The sequence below is a fragment of the Carcharodon carcharias genome, chromosome 4 (genome assembly GCF_017639515.1).
Source record: "Carcharodon carcharias isolate sCarCar2 chromosome 4, sCarCar2.pri, whole genome shotgun sequence".
Lineage (NCBI taxonomy): Eukaryota > Metazoa > Chordata > Chondrichthyes > Lamniformes > Lamnidae > Carcharodon > Carcharodon carcharias.
The window spans coordinates 44,072,421-44,092,978 of NC_054470.1; the positions used below are offsets into that span (position 1 = coordinate 44,072,421).

A 20,558-nucleotide genomic window follows, 5' to 3' on the forward strand; every position below is an offset into this window, starting at 1 on the left:
CCCTGTACACATGTAACTGCTCTGGCAATTCCATTAACTTAGCTTAGTTACTTTTTGTAAATCAATCAGAGTTATACCTTCTACTGTCAGAAAAGTCTGAGCAATTCTGGAAGCCATATTTGCAGTCTAACCATTATAAAATCCCTTAATACCAACTCCTGAGTTCAATGTTCTTCTCATACCCGTTGCCTTAGGATTCACCAACTAAAAGTCAATCAAGGAATTTTAAAAATCCTGCAAAGAACCCCAGTTTTGTTATGAAGTGGAAGGTGGTATGTGCTAGGCTGATCAAATCACAGAGGGAAACTTGGCCACTCTATTACAATGATTTTGCAATTTGTTTTTATTACAAGAAGGTTTATGCACTGAAGTCAGAAGTAACAAGCCCATTACCACCTTTTGAGATTTTAAAGATTAAATTAAAACATTTATTAACAAAAGAAAACTTAAACACACAAAATTTCTGTTACACAGTTACATTTAGTTTTATAACATTTCCCACAAGATTTATACGTAACTAGACACCCAACTATACACCCCTTTCAGATAACAGTCCAAAATAGATTATTAATTTATAAAACATCCACAAGATTACCACAAACACCCACTGTTGTTGTAAGGGAGGTATTTCACAGCTTCTTTCTCCCTCTAACTGGGCAATGGACTTCCAAGGCTTCTAAAAAACCTCGCACTCTGGAACAAGCAGGCGCTGCTCTCTGAGGTGGCTGGAGGCTGCTTCTTCACAAGCCTTTTTCACACATTTAAAGATCTCACATGGCTACCCCCATACAGTTTTCCATCCTTTTTGATTTGTAAATCCCATTGTTTCCACTTGTCTTTGGAATTTACTTTTCCCAGAATATAAAAATCTTTTATGTTGTCATTATGGCCAACACTTTTGGGAAAAAAATAAATGTAACAACTTTGCCTTAATTATCTTGCCAATTGTAAACATCTTACCATGTCCCTTTGAAAAGCCACCAACCTCTCCACTTACCTAAAATGCAAAGTTAATTTTAATTAGCTCGTCCTTCAGTATTTCAAATACCTGTTTTTTACACTTGACCCCTTTGATGATTCAAACTTTGCAGTCTAACAGTCTGTAGTTTACTTAAATTATTCACATGCACAGGAACATTCACACAAACAAGCCTGCTTTAAATTATCCCACCATAATAGTTCCTTTACAAATAAAAATTAGTTTATTTGCTTTAAAGTATATAATATTTGATCTCCTCCATCAATCCAATGTGTAAGTCCCAATCTTTGTTTTGCTTTCTGTACACGAATAAAACGTTAATTATAATCCATGCTTTTTACCTCCTGCTTTTGAGAATATTTCAATCTGATTGGCTGATCAGCCTGCTTGTTTCCTGCACTGTTGTTGGATGCCGCAAGTGGCACAAAATTCAAAGTTACATTAGAATAGAGGATGTCTAAGCTCGAGAGCTTGCTAAAACTTTGTGGGTATTTTTTCTTGAAGTCAGCAGTGAGTGCTGAGCCTTTGTCACTGACTGTAAAACATGTGTTGTAATTGATAAAAACAGTGGTGTGTTCGTATGAAATTCTTTGGTCCACTATTTTCATAAAAGCAATAATCCAATTAGGATAAACATATTTATGCCTTCATTAAAATAGCCTTGATCTTATTATAGCATTAAACTGAACTTCATCCCATTATGCAGAATTTCATCCCAATTATTAGGGGAAAGCAGAGTTGCTAAATCTTTTGCCTTGAATGCAACTGAGCAATGTAAATCTGAAGGGCCCCTAGTTTGACTCCTGGTTTGCAGTAACTTCATTGGTCATTCCTGGGAAATGGTAGGGTAATAGAATTATCCTCAGTGGCCCTGAGCAAGGAATTTGACTGTTAATCACTGTACAGTGACCCCTGAAAGTGATGGATAAGGGAAACGGAGCAGTGGCAGGCAAATGGTGAACAGTCTTGAGGGGCTGAATGTCCCATTCCCTTTCCGATGATGGTTGGTGAGAATAGGATCAGATTTGGCTATGACAGACATCTGTCAGCACTCACATATGAAGAAAGGGAAAACAGTGAATTACTGTAGAGGTGACAGTGCTTATGGGGAACATATGCCCAGAATAAGTCTATGCCATCAGGTAGGAGAAAATTGGAAGGGAGAAAAGGAAGGGAGAAAAGGAAGGGACAAAAATAAAATACCAAAAGATGGTTATATTAAGGACTGTTCAGCCCAAAGCCAAAACTATCCAATCTGCTTTTACAACATTACTTCAAAAGGTAACTGTGCGTACTCACGGAGTTCATTCCACTATTGAAAACATCTCCTGATCCTACATGGGCCGTATGAACAAAGTTTGTCGGCTCTCCTATCATGCTCCGGTCTATCCGCCGTCGCCTTTTCTAAAACAGAAGAGAGGGTCATCAGAATTCTTTCCCAATTACACAACTTGGAGAACAAAAAAAAATTACATTAACAAGAACATTGCTTCGGTTCCATTAAAAGGATAGCTACTGTACTTGCTTCCATCAGGCAGAAACATTGAGACCTTCTCAACACCCTGATGAATGTGTGCAAGTGTGTCTGATACTCAGTTCAAATTCCACACCGTTGTGGAAACCAAAGCGCTAGCAAACCTAACTTTGCCTCGCTAATGGCTTCCGTTTTAACCACAACAGCACATTGTTTGTGTGGTTTGCACCCAACAGATACATGCTACAAGTTTATTAATGCATAAGTCAGTACAGTACAGGGCGTTTGAGACGTGATCGCTTGTCACAGAACTGCAAGATAGAAGCCCAAATTTTTACTTGGAGTCCATTCAGGACAAAAGCAGGTCTGACAGCATCTGTGGAGAGAAAGACAGCATTAACGTTTCAAGTCCAGATAACTCTTCTTCGGATTCTTCTCCAGTCATCTGGACTTGAAACGTTAACTCTGTCTTTCTCTCCACAGATGCTCTCAGACCTGCTGAGTTTTTCCAGCAATTTTTGTTTTTGTTTCAGATTTCCAGCATCCGCAGTACTTTGCTTTTATGCCCATTCAGGACAGCTGGGAAAGCGCTATCGGAAGTTGAGTGTGATGCTTGAACCAGCCTCCTGGCCCCCATTTTAATTGTTCAGAACCGTCTCTCCTCCACTCCCCTGGCACTGAAGTCGACAGGAAGGACACAAAGCTGGTGGGAGGAGCCAGACTCCACTAGTAACCATGGAAATGGTCCCTCGGCATAATGTTAGTACCGGTGAGAAGGGGCTTCCTAACAGACACCGATGCTGGAAGGGAAAGAGAAGGCCAGGGTTGAGAAGCTTGCGAGGCCAGTACTCCTGCTCCTCAGAGAATTTAGCATGAAGCATTTACATTTGCCTCTTCTGACCACACCGTTCCCTCTCACCAAATTTCACTGAGGCATTAGTGCAGTGTGGGTCTCCTGATATCTACAGTTAAAATCGTGGTATGACAGTCATTACATTATTGGGCCTCGACTTCAGCATGTTAAGAAAACCCACCTGTGCCCGAATGGCGGGGGGCGGGGTGGGGGAAGGGTGAGGAATGCATTACTCCACACACCACCATCTTAATGTCCCACTAATCCTGTTCACGCCAGCCAAGTTGTGTTAAATCAGGGCTATAAGGACTAATTATGATAATGAAATTCTAAATCTACCTTTAAATGTTTCACAGTCAACTGCTGACAAACAGTTACGCACTTTATATTGCTTCCTACCATCGGTCAGGCAACATTTCCCCGTGATTCTCCAGCGTGTTATCTGTGGTTTAGTTGGTAGCATGCTCACCTATGAGTCAGAATGTTCTTGGTTCAATTCCTTCTCTAGGGGGTGAATTTTATGGGGGTGGCGGGCATATTGCTCGCAACACAGCCACACTGCCAGTAAAAGTGTTGGTCTTAAGCCTACCACTTTTAAGAAGGGCTGCCCCATAGCAATAATATGCCGGGTGTTTTTTTTTGGGGGGGAGGGGGGGGCGGCTGTGGTGGCGGCCTTAAAAAGGTAAATGTGGGATTTCCACCCCTTGGGCACAGGAAATACTGCCCTCAAGAGCTGCCAGCCAGCAACTGAGTAGATCCAGTGGAACCAGATCGCAGTAGTGGCCACTGTTGGGACTACAAGGTAGTCCCAAGGAAGACGACAACATACCTACCAGACTTAGGTAGCGTTGAAGAGTGACAGTATTCTGTTGGTACCACTGGAATTCTGACCCAGCTTTCTGGGTTGGGGTTCATACTGAATGGTGGATTCCTAACAGCATTGCTGCCAAGAGGGAGCATGTCACTGCCTGGCTGTGACATAGGTAGAGAAATCTTTACAGCAATACTTGGGATTTCTGATTAGCAGGGCTATGAACACAAAAGCTTTATAAATCACTCTAAATTGTTGAACTGTGCTTAACTTTTACAGACGACAGATTGTTTCATGCATACAGCATAAACTGTACAATATCTGACATGTAAAATACACCTTTTGTTGGATTTAACAGGCTTAGTTGGTGTATTGTGTTGGCCCCAACAGCCACACAGTTAAATCGATGGCCCAGTGCAGCACTGAGCCATCTAAACCAGGAAGACTTAATTCCCAGTCAGCACTGAGCTAATTGATCTCAGACAAAATTGCGGAACTGGTACAACAACTAGCCTCAGCAGGCCTACTGAGGGAAAAGCTAAATTCCTGTTTGTAATTGCTATTTATTAACGGCTGCCAGAAAGGCTCGAGTGTCCAGACACTTGGGGGAGATGCCACAATGCTTTCGCACTTGTGTATTACAGCATGGATCCAGCTCTTCAGGAGAGAAGGGAAAAAGAACCTACGAACAAGGGACAAAAAGAAGTGTAAAAAGCCCACATGATTACTTCCCTGCTGCACACCCGGAATTACCACAGCAAAGCACATTTACCTTAGTAGGCAATCTACAGTTGAACTGCTACAGTTTATTCAACTATGTCTTAACAGACAAATCATAAACTCTGTCAAAACTTGTGCAAATGCAGTACAGATGACAAGCTTGTGTATAGGCCTTTAATTATGGACTGAAGAATTCCAGATGGATTTTTCTTTTTAAATACAGAAACACTAACCCAGAAAAGTAAAGTGCAACTACTTATTGCATGTGGAAATATGTATTTATTTGGATTCTGTTTAGCCTGTGGATTCCATTCACAAATGATATCATAACAGAGGATCTCCTTACAACCACAATATTATTTCCTATCCTTTCCTCCGTGAATTTTGTAGTAAAAGTCTTGAAAAGTAGAAAGACTTTTTTCAGTTCTCTGTAACATCATCATGCAGGAAAGTTAGTGGTGCATATGAATTTAACGTATCTGAACAAAAATATTCTGTGTCAGAATATTCAGATAAAGGTGCAAATTGAAATGCCAATAATATGGATGCATTGCCAAAAACTGGCTTACGCTCAATGAGTCCTTGCCCTTCCAGGTAGGCTTGCCATTTCAAGATATGCAAATCCACAACAAAACTGTTTTTGTGAGGTAATAATTAACCAAAATAGAAGATTTCCTTTGTCCTCTATTTATACCAAAACTGAGGCTAGAGTTTCTGCTAGAAACATTAGGGTAATTCAGATGGAATTAGCTAAATCAGCGCAAAATATTGCGGAATTTTAAACTTAAGTTACACCCCAAACCACTTATATTTGTGTTTCCCATGGTCTCTTACACCAGTTTAAAATTAAATTAACCTGGGTCAGGTCCCACTCCCAAAATTGGCCACACCCCTGTTGCGATATCACTTAGAGAATATGCAAATGATGGACGTGTCATCGAGGAACCAGGGTGTAAAGCAGCAGGCTGCTGTTAGCATTGGTGGTGGCTGCTATTGTATGTTGTATCCCTAGAGTAGGTGTATTTGTTGAACTCTCTGGAACATGTATATATATATATTAGTTCTAGTCTTCGAATAAATTGAACCTACTTATAGTTTACCAATGCTGTGTGTGTGACTGGTGAGTTTGTGCAAAGAAGCCAGAAACACAACAACTCGCAGATCGACATTACGATATTCTGCCAACTGTGATAGTTCAGTGAGGCTCTTCAAATTGTGCTCATTTTTTTCTTTTTTAGGCATATAAACAGTAGCAAAACTTTGTAAGAATGCATTTTCATGTCAAAAAAATTACATATTTACCAAGAAACTGACAAGCACACGCCAATGAAAGTATTAAATGATTCAATATTTCTAAAAAAATTTATTTTCAGTGAATTTAAATATGGTTACTCACCTTCACATTCTTATTAAAAAAGCTTATTTGCTTATAAACCCATCTTCAGCTGTATTAATAAAACTACCAGGTTACCAATCTTAAATACACCAAGGAATATAACTTTAATGGAAAAAAAACAATTACTCAATATGTGCTGATTCATGGGAGATTTGCTCTGAGGCTGAAGCCGACTGTTCACAACCCTTGGTATCATACGTGACCTCAAGACGAGCTTCAAATCACGTCTGTACCATCGCTAAAACTACTTACATACACCTCTGTAATATTACCCAACTCTGCCCTGTCGCAGTTCATCTTCTGTTGATACCCTCATCCATGCCTTTGTTACCTCAAGACTTGACTATTCTATGAATTTATGACAGCCTCATGCTCTATCTTCCATAAACTTGAGGTAATCCAAACTCTGCTGTCTGTGTCCTAATTGTAGCAAAGTCCATTCATCCATCACCCTTGTGCTCACTGATGCAATTGGCTCCTGGTTAAGCAGTGTTTAGATTTTAAAATTCTCATCCTTGTTTTCAAATTCCTTCATGGCCTCGCCCTTCTCTATCCCTATAATCTCCTCCAGCTCTGCAACCTGCTGAGATATCTGTACTCCTCTGATTTTGGCCTCTTGAGCACACCAATTTTAATCACTCCACCACTGACAGCCTGCTCCCTAAGTTCTGGAATTCCCTCCCTACACCTCTCCATCTCACTTTCCTCCTTTAAGACATTCTTGAAAGCCAATGCCTTTGACCAAACCTTTGGTCACATGCCCCAATATCTCATGTGGTTAGGTGGTTTATTTTGTTTAGTAGTCCCTTCTAAAGTACCTTGGAACATTTTATTACACTAAAGATAAGTTGGTTGTTATTGCTGGTGATTATGCAAATACATTTTAGTGGAAACTTGAAATGTAACCTAATCAATGCAATTTCTAGTGCACTTTGGGTGCAATTTCACAACTGCGCCTAAAACAGAAATTCTACCCCTCGTCCTTGAAAGGCAGTTACAATTTTACTATAAAAAGTGACACAGGAACTAAATCTATCTGGGTACTTGGGCTGGCCACAGCAGATCTTTGTCCTTCCCTCCTGTGACCAGATGGCAAGTCGAGATTATGATCATTTTTGTAAAAAACACTTTTTCACCAATTGTATTCTCGTGTTGGTTGTGACTCGGTGCAATACTTACTTGCAAGATACATGAGGGCCCCACCCTCTCCTTTGCTGTATGTATCGTGAAATCTGCACCCTTGCTGGCTGGGAAGTGAGTACACATTTATTTAGTCAGGAGCATGAAACAATTGGATTCCTGTCAGATTATTTGACAAAGATTAGATAAAACCAATTGATACAATTAAGAGTGACAAAGTGACAAGACAGGAAGATAAACACAACTCATCCAGCCCATCCAAGTTTGCATACTTTTAATAGAATCATTTTGTTTTTAAAAGTAGTAAAAATACTTGAGTGAACAAGTAAATACTCAAGGTCCTTTGTGGCATGTGGTGTGGTGCTCAGGCTAGGTTTTTGTGCTGAGCACTGATAATACATCTGTTGGTCCCATGGACAGTCAATCTATAATATCACATGGAGCAATGTTCACTGGATTCCAATAGAGAACAAGCTGTTCTATGATTTTAAAATTCTTACCCTTGTTTTCAAATCCCTCCATGGTCTCCCCTCTGTTGGCCTCTGAACCTCCACCAGCCCTAGAACCCTCTGAGAGGCCTGCAGCCCACCAATTCTGGTCTCTTGTGTAGTTTAAATCGCTTGGTCGTTAGAACGCATGCCTTTATATACAAGATAAAAGCAAAAAACTGCGGATGCTGGAAATCCAAAACAAAAACAAAAATACCTGGAAAAACTCAGCAGGTCTGGCAGCATCTGCGGAGAGGAGCACAGTTAACATTTCGAGTCCGCATGACTCTTCAACAGAACTAAGGAAAAATAGAAAAGGGGTGAAATATAAGCTGGTTTTGGGTGGGGGGGCGGGGTAGGACAAGAAGAGCTGGATAGAGGGCCAGTGATAGGTGGAGATAACTAAAAGGTGTCACAGACAAAAGGACAAAGAGGTGTTGAAGGTGGTGATATTATCTAAAGCAATGTGCTAATTAAGGGTAGAAAACAGGACGAGCAAGATACAAATAGCCCTAGTGGGGGTGGGGTGGAGTGAAGGAATCGAAAAAGGCTAAAAGGTAGAGATAAAACAATGAATGGAAATACATTTAAAAATAATGGAAAGAGGTGGGAAAAGAAAAAATCTATATAAATTATTGGAAAAAACAAAAAGGAGGGGGAAAATCGGAAAGGGGGTGGGGATGGAGGAGAGAGTTCATGATCTAAAATTGTTGAACTCAATATTCAGTCCGGAAGGTGGCATCACTTTCTCTCAGTTCCTTCTCCTCCATCGCATCTGTTCTGATGATTCCACTTTCAAAAACAGTTCTTCTGACATGTCTTCTTCCTTCCTTAACCGAGGTTTTCCACCCACGGTGGTTGACAGGGCCCTCAACTGTGTCCGGCCCCTCTCCTGCGCATCTGCCCTCACACCTTCTTCTCCCTCCTAGGCTGTAAAGTGCCTAGTCGGAAGATGAGGTGCTGTTCCACCAGTTTGCGTTGAGCTTCACTGGAACAATGCAGCAAGCCAAGGACGGACATGTGGGCTTGAGAGCAGGGTGGAGTGTTGAAATGGCAAGCGACAGGGAGGTCTGGGTAATGCTTGTGGACAGACCGAAGGTGTTCTGCAAAGTGGTCACCTAGTCTGCGTTTGGTCTCTCCAATGTAGACTAGGGAGCAACGAATGCAGTAGACTAAGTTGAGGGAAGTGCAAGTGAAATGCTGCTTCACTTGAAAGGAATGTTTGGGCCCTTGGACGGTGAGGAGAGGGGAAGTAAAGGGGCAGGTGTTGCACCTTCTGCAGTTGCATGGGAAGGTGCCATGGGAAGGGTTGAGGTGTAGGGGGTGATGGAGGAGTGGACCAGGGTGTCACAGAGGGAACAATCCCTATGGAATGCCGCCGGAGGGGGGGTCGGGGATGAAGGGAAGATGTGTTTGGTGGTGGCATCATGCTGGAGTTGGCGGAAATGGCGGAGGATGATCCTTTGAATGTGGAGGCTGATGGGGTGATAAGTGAGGACAAGGGGGACCCTATCATGTTTCTGGGAAGGAGAAGAAGGTGTGAAGGCAGATGTGCGAGAGATAGGCCGGACACAGTTGAGGGCCCTGTCAACCACCGTGGGTGGAAAACCTCGGTTAAGGAAGGAGGAAGACATGTCAGAGGAACTGTTTTTGAAGGTGGCATCACTTTCTCTCAGTTCCTTCTCCTCCATCGCATCTGTTCTGATGATTCCACTTTCAAAAACAGTTCTTCTGACATGTCTTCTTCCTTCCTTAACCGAGGTTTTCCACCCACGGTGGTTGACAGGGCCCTCAACTGTGTCCGGCCCCTCTCCTGCGCATCTGCCCTCATACCTTCTTCTCCCTCCCAGAAACATAATAGGGTCTCCCGTGTCCTCACTTATCACCCCACCAGCCTCCGCATTCAAAGGATCATCCTCCGCCATTTCCACCAACTCCAGCATGATGCCACCACCAAACACATCTTCCCTTCACCCCCCCCCCCCAATGGCATTCCATAGGGATCATTCCCTCCGTGACGCCCTGGTCCACTTCTCCATCACCCCCTACTCCTCAACCCCCTCCCACGGCACCTTCCCATACAACCGCAGAAGGTGCAACACCTGCCTCTTTACTTCCACTCTCCTCACCGTCCAAGGGCCCAAACACTCCTTTCAAGTGAAGCAACATTTCACTTGCACTTCCCTCAACTTAGTCTACTGCATTCGTTGCTCCCAATGCAGTTTCCTCTACATTGGAGAGACCAAACGCAGACTAGGTGACCGCTTTGCAGAACACCTTCGGTCTGTCCACAAGCATTACCCAGAACTCCCTGTCACTTGCCATTTCAACACTCCACCCCGCTCTCATGCCCACATGTCCGTCCTTGGCTTGCTGCATTGTTCTGGTGAAGCTCAACGCAAACTGGAGGAACAGCACCTTATCTTCTGTCTAGGCACTTTACAGCCTTCCAGACTGAATATTGAGTTCAACAATTTTAGATCATGAACTCTCTCCTCCATCCCCACCCCCTTTCCAATTTTCCCCTTCTTTGTTTTTTCCAATAATTTATATAGATTTTTCTTTCCCACCTATTTCCATATTTTTAAATGTATTTCCATCCACTGTTTTATCTCTACCTTTTAGCCTTTTTTGATTCCTTCACTCCACCCCACCTCCAGTAGAGATATCTGTACCTTGCTCATCCTGTTTTCTACCCTTAATTAGCACATTGCTTTAGATAATGTCACCACCTTCAACACCTCTTTGTCCTTTTGGTTATCTCCAGATATCGCTGGCCCTCTATCCAGCTCTTCTTGTCCCACCCCCCCTTCCCTTAAACCAGCTTATATTTTACCTCTTTTCTATTTTTTCTTAGTTCTGTTGAAGAGTCATATGGACTTGAAACATTAAATGTGTTCCTCTCCACAGATGCTGCCAGACCTGCTGAGTTTTTCCAGGTTTTTTTTTTGTTTTGCCTTTATATACACATGCTTTAAGCGGTGGAATTCACTCCCTAAAGCTTTCCACCTCTCTACCCCTCTATCCTCCTTTAAGAAGCTTCTTAAAACCTACCTCTCTGTCAAGCTTTTAGTCACCTAATATCTCCTCATGTTGCTCAGTGTCAAATTTTGTTTTATAACACTCTTATCAAGTGCGTTGGTGTATTTTATGTGTTTTACTACATTAAAAGGTGCTACATGAAGTGAGTTCTGATTGTTATTAGAACCTGAATGGCAGTATACTTGGCCACCAGCTTTAGCAAAAACCAGTATTGAATTTCCTCCTATTAGCAGCATCTATTCACCAGCATCAAATCAACCCAAGCACAGGGCATCAATATTACCATACGTTTCAGCACTGCACACCAATCTTATATCAGGCTTTTATCATTAGACTACTGCCAGGAAGACACACACCTTACAAGCGAAACTGCCATATAAAGTGGACAAAACTCTCTATTATAAGTTGGTTAGCCATTGAAACAAAGTGAATTCACATTTCTTTCCTATGGAAACACCTTGGGTGAAATTCTTATGGAGATTACGGTGTGAGACTACAGTGTGATTGATGGTCTTCCTACACCTTTACTTTTTCCAGGGTTTTGCAGCATAAGCACTCCTCACTGCAAAAGAATTAGTCAAACTTCCTAGTGGCAGAGACGCAACAATGCTAAAAGACAGCTGTCTGTGAGCGGTTACGCAATGTGGTCTCAGGATGGGTACTTCAATGCAGAAAATGTTATTTCTAATATATAAACAGTGCAGATAATCAGGAGAATGTTGAAAGCATTCATGATGTTCATTGAAAAAAAATCACAGAACCAGTGTGGACTTTCAAGGCAAGCAAATTGGTCAGAATACTCACCCATTTCAACAGCTATGCAAGGTAAGTATTTAGCAGAATGGTCAAATTTAATAAGTATGGCACCTCTGATGTCATTTCCACTGCTGTTTCTAATATCTTTATCATTTTTTCCAAAACTGCTTTTGATGCTATTCTCTTTATTATTGCTTTATCAGTTTCCACACACTATTTAAACTCAGTTTAAACACATGCCTCGAGTCAAACATCTTCAAAATGCTTTATTTAATAGAGGACTGCAGAAAATTAATGATCGGTTTCAATAAGGCTGTTCACAGCAACACAAGAGAAAAACCTTAGAGTTAGTGAATGATAGTCCCGAGGTGTATCAGGCTAATAGAAAATATTAGGAATGATCTCCATTATCCAAAACGTGCAGGTTTAAGCTGCAGGGAAGCTCAGGGTGCTGCGCTGCAGAATAATTTCTTGAAGTAGAAACATAAATGGGAGTTCTCTGCTTGCATGAAGTTTTTACATCTTTCCAATTTTTGACAGTAAATTTTTTTTACACAAGTTGCATTTACAATACTGGCAGAGTTTTGCACTGAAGCAGTAGATAGCACCTTATTTAAATATGGCTAATAGATGTACACAACACTGGAGGCATATTTCAAGTGTCCATTGAACGGACAATGAAGGAAGGCGCAGGGGTGCTGACTCCCTCTGAAATATTCTGGCGCGCACTTCAATGGCTTCTTTTAAAGATGGACTGAGAAAAATCTGAAAAATGTGAAATATGTTTGGAGGTACAGGCCAATATAGGGGGAACACAGGTGAACCCCTTCATTCCCTAGTCAACAAGCTAGTGTATCCCTTTAATGCTTCACCAAGAACAGCAGGATTTTTTGGATGGTAAGGTTTCCCCACCATTAATTGGCTAAGGGTGAGAATTCCATCCCTACCTGGGCAGGAAGTTCCGCCTTAAGGAACTGCTGGCCAATCCAATTAGCTGGCAGCTCTGTTGTCCCAGGTTCAAGCAGTGCCCATTGCTGGGACACAAGCAGTCCCCAAAGAAATGGAGCTAATGGTGGCCAAACTAAAGATAAGTCAGGGTATTGGCAGGGCCAGGTCTATGGGCCCCAATGAGGGGGGGTGGGTGGGTGGAGTGAGGGGGTATGAGGGCTGGGTTTGACAGGCTGGTGGAGGGGAGGGGTGGCAGTTAAAAGGGAGGGGGATATGACCTATGGGGGAGGGGGAGGATGCCTCCAATAGGCACAGAGAACCCCAAAGAAGGTACCCCACCCCCACCCCTTGCCTGACACCAGTCGACACAGCTAAAGCTGCTAGGTTACCCATCTTGTGTGGGCCTCCCCCTGCTGCAGGTAACGTATTGGCAGAGGTGGGATGAGGCACTTATGTGGCTATTAATTGGGTGGTGGTTGGACTGTATTTTATTAGCCCCTTGCAGGAATTTTAGAGAAACCACCGTGGTCACCCTCTGAATATATTCAGCATTATGGATCAGTTAAAATGACTAACAAGCCTAGTTGTTAATGAGTAGCTTCTCTGCCCTCGTATGTCTTCTAGAGTGTGGAAGGTGTGAAGCTGTTACTGACACTATGCAATGTATAAAGAGTCAAGGACACTGTGCACTGAAGATTACCTCAACTCTGACACTTATTGCCACAGATCATTTTGCTGAGCACAGTATTTACCTCTGTATGGAATGTCCCTAAATGTATTTTACTCGTGTTGATGAGGTCAACATGTAACAAAAGCATTGATGTTCTGGAGATTCTTCTTCCTGTTTAATTCAAATAGTGAGTGGAACTTCTCAAAGTACGCATGTCGGTGTTTGCCTCACTGTGGTTTTTATGGTTTTGACACAAGGGACAATGCAATGAAAGACAAAAAGAAAAAGAATCCCTTTTTATACACTCACTAAACTACAATTACAAGCAACCTCCAGAAACAGCTTTTCAAACAGTGGCTTGTTATGATCCTGGACCAGATTCCCAAATAAAAACAGAATTACTTGGAAAAACTCAGCAGGTCTGGCAGCATCGGCAGAGAAGAAAAGAGTTGATGTTTCGAGTCTTCATGACCCTTCAACAGAACTAGGTGAATCCAAGGAAAGGGGTGAAATATAAGCTGGTTTAAGATGTGTGTGGGCGGGGTGGGGGGGGGGGGGGGGGGAAGGGTGGGGTTTGGGTGGGGGGAGAGAAGTGGAGGGGGGTTGGTTGTAGGGACAAGCAAGCAGTGATAGGAGCAGATCATCAAAAGATGTCATAGACAAAAGAACACAGAGGTGTTGAAGTTGGTGATATTATCTAAACAAATGTGCTAATTAAGAATGGATGGTAGGGCACTCAAGGTATAGCTCTAGTGGGGGTGGGGGAGCATAAAAGATTTAAAAATATTTAAAAATAATGGAAATAGGTGGGCAAAGAAAAATCTATATAATTTATTGGAAAAAAACAAAAGGAAGGGGGAAGAAACAGAAAGGGGGTGGAGATGGAGGAGGGAGTTCAAGACCTAAAGTTGTTGAATTCAATATTCAGTCCAGAAGGCTGTAAAGTGCCTAGTCGGAAGATGAGGTGCTGTTCCTCCAGTTTGCATTGCGCTTCACTGGAACAATGCAGCAAGCCAAGGACAGACATGTGGGCAAGAGAGCAGGGTGGAGTGTTAAAATGGCAAGCGACAGGGAGGTTTGGGTCATTCTTGCGGACAGACCGCAGGTGTTCTGCAAAGTGGTCGCCCAGTTTACGTTTGGTCTCTCCAATGTAGAGGAGACCGCATTGGGAGCAACGAATGCAGTAGACTAAGTTGGGGGAAATGCAAGTGAAATGCTGCTTCACTTGAAAGGAGTGTTTGGGCCCTTGGATGGTGAGGAGAGAGGAAGTGAAGGGGCAGGTGTTACACCTTTTGCGTGGGCATTGGGAGGTTGGTTCTGGTTGAAGGGTCATGAGGACTTGAAACGTCAACTCTTTTTTTCTCTGCCGATGCTGCCAGACCTGCTGGGTTTTTCCAGGTAATTCTGTTATTGTTTTGGATTTCCAGCATCCGCAGTTTTTTGTTTTTATTCCAGATTCCCAAATGTTCAGTATGATCCGGTTAAGGACCAGTAACTTTTTGTTTAAAGTAGACAAAGTTTGAAATTCAAGACACTTGCTAAGAGAAAAAAGTCACAAGAACCAATATCTATCTTATAGCCTAACATTCAGGGTTAATATGAAATACATGTGAATTAACAGGCAAACTGTGGGCAAAGACACCACATTGCACAATAAATGCAACCAAGAAAGATTCCACTGATTTCTCAACAACCCACCCTGATGTCAATAAACATAATCAGCCAATCTCATTAAAACTTTTGTCTCTTTCATGAGAGGTTCCAGTCTTCGCCTTTGAAGATCTTGCCTTGGAATCCTCTCCAAAGTCCGCTCCAACTCGGACAGCCTCATCAACGGCCCACCTGGTAGAGTTTGAATCTCATCTCCCAAGACTCCCTTCCCCGGATTCCTGAGTCTGCACTCCAACACCAACACATAAGCACAACTTCAGCTCTTCAGTTGTGCCAAGCAAAACACTACTGCTTCAAAGGGGTACCTTAACCCCAAAGGCCCACAGCACAGAGTCACAAAACTTCTGTTGCTTTCTTAGATGTTCAGGACTTCTCCTGAGCCCCCACTGCTTAAAGCCTGCCAACCGCAGCCCTTGTTCTGATCAGAGCTTCTTTTTCTTCTCCTCTCTTTTTCTTCTTAAATGGGACCTCTCCAGGACTTGCTTTGGGAATTCTCACTGCCACTTGCCTGGGACTGTTCGCTGCTCCCTGGTCACATGATCTGGTTTTCATGCAGTGATCTTTTTGAGCCGGCGCATTGGGCCTGTCCTCAGTCCAAAGAACTACAAAATGCTATCTGGTGCACACGCCACCCGCTCCCAGAATGTGTTGGAACTCCCAAGGCCTGTCAGAACTTGGAATTCCTGGCCTCCGCTCGCTGATAAGGTAAGTTGGGATTTTGCATCAAGCTCTATTTACTTCCCACCAAATAACCCAGCTTTGAGCAGATTGCACTGGATAATAATACCAACTGATAAGTTCTGGGGATACGGCAGGAAGCAAGAATCATTTTACTATGTTTTCGCAACATTCATATATGTATGATGTTCACACTGAAGAAATCCACAATGAGCTTTGCGGCGCCTTCAGTAATTTATGTCTTAAAAATACAATGAAACATTCCCATACTTTTCTTACTCCATCTTGACTCAGCATCTGGGTTGGTCTCCTCCCTTTCTGTGGGAAACTATTGAGCCTTACACTGTTAGCCCTCCCCCTGCTTTGGATCAATATCAATGGTGGAAGCAAACGGATTTTCAATGGCTCCATAGCTCAGTTGTTCAGTGTGGCAGCTCCAGGCACCAGGCCCTTATCATTTATTTCATAACAGTCTGGTCATTTGGCTGTTGAACTAGGCAATGAGAAAACATTTGCTCCACAAGCTAGTGGACAATCTTCACAGGCGTAGAGAAGCAGTGGAAAGTTAATACAATGGAGTTTTTCATGTTTAGACAGTACCAGGTACATTTTATTATTGGTTTTCCAATTGGGAAAGAGGGGAAACTGTGTTCACGAGCACTCCATATTCAATGGAAGTCTCACAAGTGAGATTGTGATCCCCGTTCCTAGGGCAGTGATTTTGTGACTGCATGTAATAGTACCTCGCCATAATTCTGATATAGTTTTAGAGCATAGAATGCTTTACTGCAGGAAGTGGTTGAAGCAGGGACCACTGAATCTTTTAGTGAAAAATTAAAAGCAAATATAAATGAGTCAAAAGAAGATACAGGGCTATGTGGAACAGTTCAGGGCAGTGGGATTCTTTTAGATTGCACTATCAAAGAGCCAGCATTGACAAGATGTGTTTAATGCCTTTTATCAGGGCTATGAACTTTGTTGCTTCAAAGGCTGTCTTTGCAAAAATAGGAATTCTTCCCAAATCTCTCAGCCAGGCGCACAGAGAAAGCGAAATAGAACAAAAACAGGAACAGAGAAATAGAGACTCAGAAAAGCAGCGAATAAGAACGACACATTAATGCCCTTTTATTGTATCTTACAGATCATTTGATGATTGCAATTTGCCACTTTTAAACATGCTTATGTTTTTAGTAGGAGGCAATGTCCCTGATACATGGCTTGTGACTGAAAATCTCTCATCCAAGATCTGTCCAATGTTAACAGTTCTAATGAAACCAAGCTGGACACTGCAGTGTGCATCCTTGGGCTACTACAACGCTGGTAACTTCTAAACATCAACGTATTGTGCTCAACATGCTTATACACATACACAGCATGAGCTAGGATTTTATATTGCCGCTGGGGAAGGGAGTTCCACAGCATTTCTACAGTTACACAAACCTCAAATAGGAATACAATTATTCAGTGTGGTTCAAGTCTGAGGCCACCATGCTGAAACTGTAAGAGCTCTGATCAGGCTGTGACTTGAATATTGTATTCAGTTCTGATTATAGAGACACAAGTGAGATTACCCAAGTTTAGAAGTGGTGCAGAGAGGGGCCACAAGACTTTGTTCCTCTAAACACAGCCCTCTGGCACTAGTGAAGGTTAGAAAAACTGGGACTTTTCAGTCTGGAAAGGAGACAAAGTTTTAGAGGATCTTATAGATTTATACCAAGTGAAATACAGAAGGTTAACCATGAGCACTATTTCAAGTTAAAGGTCCTTTGGACTAAAGGTCAAAATGACATTGGAACAAACTGATTAAAAACCAAATTTAGAACCAAGGTTAGAAACATTTCTTTGTGGAAAGTGTGATTAATACCAAAAAGAGTTCTCCAGTTGGATATAGGTAAGCAAAGGCAAAAGCTTAACTCATTTAAAAGGCAGAGTGATGTTTTAATGGCGTGGGTTCACAAGTTTCTGTAGGAGCATGAGCTTGATGGGCCAAATGGACTTCCTCATTTATACTAATCTTTGTAAACGTTTGTCACAGTTATACGTTTCAAAGAGACAGAGTCATAATCCCACTCCTACTTAAGTGCTGTTTTAAATCAACTCCTTTCAGAGTCGGCCCCTTGATAGCTCACTAAGTTCCTAAGCCTTTCAGAGCAGAAAGATTCCAGGTTTGATTCCAGACTGTGCCAAGTTAGTCTAAGACAGGCAGTGATAGGAATGTTCAATGCCCTAAGGGTTAGAAAGAGAAGTCAGCCAGGGTTCCCGTTTTTTTAATTCGTTCATGGGATGTGGGCATTGTTGGCTAGGCCAGTATTTATTGCCTTGCCCTGTTCAGAGAGTATTTAAGAGTCAACCACATTGCTGTGGGTCTGGATTCACATGTAGGGCAGCAGATTTTCTTCCCCATAGGGCATTAATGAACCAGATTTTTTTTACGACAACCAGCAATGGTTTTGTACTCACCATCAGACTTTTAATTCCAGATTTTTATTGAATTCAAATTTCACCATCTGCCATGGAGGGATTTAAACCCAGGTCCCCAGAGAATTACCCTGAGTCTTCTGGAATACTAGTCTACTGACAACACCACTATGCCCTGTTCCCGATCATCTTATCACAGTAAGGAGCTAACACTTCTAAAAGAGCTGGAGAAGGCCCAGAACTGGTGAGAAAGTAAGATTCTGTACCCCTGCCCACCCACCCTCATATATATTGTACAATTTATCCCTTTCATAATGTTACAATAAAATAGAGTTTCTTTCGGTCTACCCTCACTGTGCGCATGTTGGTGTTTTGCTTCATAAGATTCACATAACTATTTAATTTTATTTCTGGGAGACTCCTATGTTCCCACACTAGCTGCCAAGCCTGTAAGTGTGCTGTTCTGAAGCTTAACATAATGTTTTTCTGTAAAAAAAAACTCTGATTTATGTTGACCCTGGGAGATGTATATGTGTCATTTAGATTTATATTAACTTTGTGAGGGGCCTGCATTTTCTTCCAGCTGAAGCAGGTATAAATATGTGGTGCCCTGTTTCACAGCAGATGCTTGAAAACAATAAAATCACTCAAGTACTTGATGAGATTCAGCTATTTTCAAAATGAAACAGTGGAAATGGTCGGGGTGGGGGTGGGGTTGGGGGTGGGAAATCCCTCTAGGCATGGAATGTGTTTAATGGATTTATCTGCATACTTTATGTATGAGAAACAAAGCAAAAAGGGAAGGCCAAGAGAGCAAATTCTTGCCCCAATTTTTGGGACTTAATAGATAGTGATAACGCGGCTATATACAAGACAGGTCACAGCCAGCAATGAAATTTAGCATGATAAATATGTCCATAAGGACACTGGATAAATCAAAAAAGTGATTTTTGGCTCCATAGGATAAGCTTAGCAATGGAAACGGAGCCTTGAAAAATCAGTCCTTGTCACTGTGAGGAGAGAAAGTTTTCCAGTACCTCAGCATCAGGCAATGAGTAGCTACTGCCTGTACACAGGGTTTCTGTGTATAATTTAAATAAATTGAGAACACGCTGACAAGCAATTGTCAACCATTTCATACAGGAAGCTAAGGAGGCTTGTTAAGTACTATTAAACAGTCTTTAACATAGCTCCATAAACAGCAGCAGGAGTCTCACTTTTCATGGGATGGAACTTTGGGATTGGGCTTTCTTTTGAAATAGGAAAATGTCCTTGGCCATCAATCCGTTTATGTATTTAGATGGGTGGGGGTGGGGGTGAGGACTGCTTAAACATTACTGCCCAGTTACTAAATGTCTGGACTCATTTTCAGCATTGATTTCACGGGCAAAAGAGTGAACAAACGATAGGTTCAGCACGAGTTATCCACCTTGGATTTCACTCTGTCAGGTTATTTATCAGAATCTGCACATATCCAAAATTTTAATCAACATGTTGCTGTGAATCAAACATCATCCTTTTATGTAGTACTTTTGTACTCAACTTGGTACATCTCACCGTATTAGTGATTATGTTTCACTGGATATCAGAACAGTCGCAGAATGTTTTACCGTGAGATGAGCTGAATAAAAAAAATGTTTAGTGATATCCCTGGCACAAGGATGTTGGGTGTTACATCAGCATAAAGCAGGCAAAATCATTCCACTCCAAAAGGTTTCCTTTGGTGCTGACTAGTTAGTGACACTGTTAACCACAGTTGGACAATTTCTTCTGCTAAATATTTCTAGCAAAATCTCTTTGTTTTTCAAATTAACTTATGATATAGCTAAAAATAGTCAGTCTCAGAAATCTTGCCAACAGGTTTAGGATGTTATTATTAACAGTGTCCATAGGAAAACTTCCTAAATATCACCTTTCTTGTTATCTAATGAACACGAGTTCAAAGCAAACCAAAGCCTCTGTTATTAATTAACTTTTATGTAAGCATAGTATACCGATGACATATGTTGCAATATAACTCTCAATAATCTGTATTGCTTTAAGGAACTACATTTGCTAATTCTCTTGGATCGCCAATGTTTGTTCATCTGTCTAAATGGTAAGTTTTGAATAATTTTGAATTTTCGGGTAAACTATTTCTCCAATGATACATCCAGTGGTTCTCAGTCATTGCTCATCAAGCTTTATAGTGTGATTTCTTTTCTGATGAGAACTATCAATTTACCATGCTCCAACTGTTAGTACTGTGAGGACCCTTGTTAAGCTCTAATAGCTGTTAGGCAATAAAGACCAAGACTAACTCGTTTGGATAGAGTTTTATTTCAGGTCTTTTTACCAGCCTCCTAACTCCTGCAGGTCTGGCAGCATCTGTAACTCTTTCGAGTACAAACCCGTTTCCATCTGTTTCAGATGAAGTTACATTGTTTCATAGTTTGCCATTGTGAGATTTGAACTCTTGATCTCAGGGTTACAAACCCAGTACCATAACCACTTGGCTATTTAGGCCAAGCCTTA

At 41.9% G+C, this 20,558-nt stretch overlaps 1 protein-coding gene across 8 annotated transcripts in view; it reads right to left on the bottom strand.

Moving 5' to 3' along the window:
- cdc42se2 (CDC42 small effector 2) overlaps window positions 1-20,558 on the bottom strand; it is a 216,559-nt gene that overhangs the window by 20,652 nt on the left and 175,349 nt on the right. For 7 of the 8 annotated variants that reach the window (XM_041186681.1, XM_041186683.1, XM_041186684.1 and 4 more), the window contains 2 exons: window positions 2,279-2,383; window positions 961-997 (listed from right to left, as the gene is read on the bottom strand). In XM_041186681.1, coding sequence (XP_041042615.1) covers window positions 961-997; window positions 2,279-2,383 — 142 coding nt within the window. The remainder of the gene's footprint in view (window positions 1-960; window positions 998-2,278; window positions 2,384-20,558) is intronic. The other variant, XM_041186688.1, reaches the window with a different exon arrangement.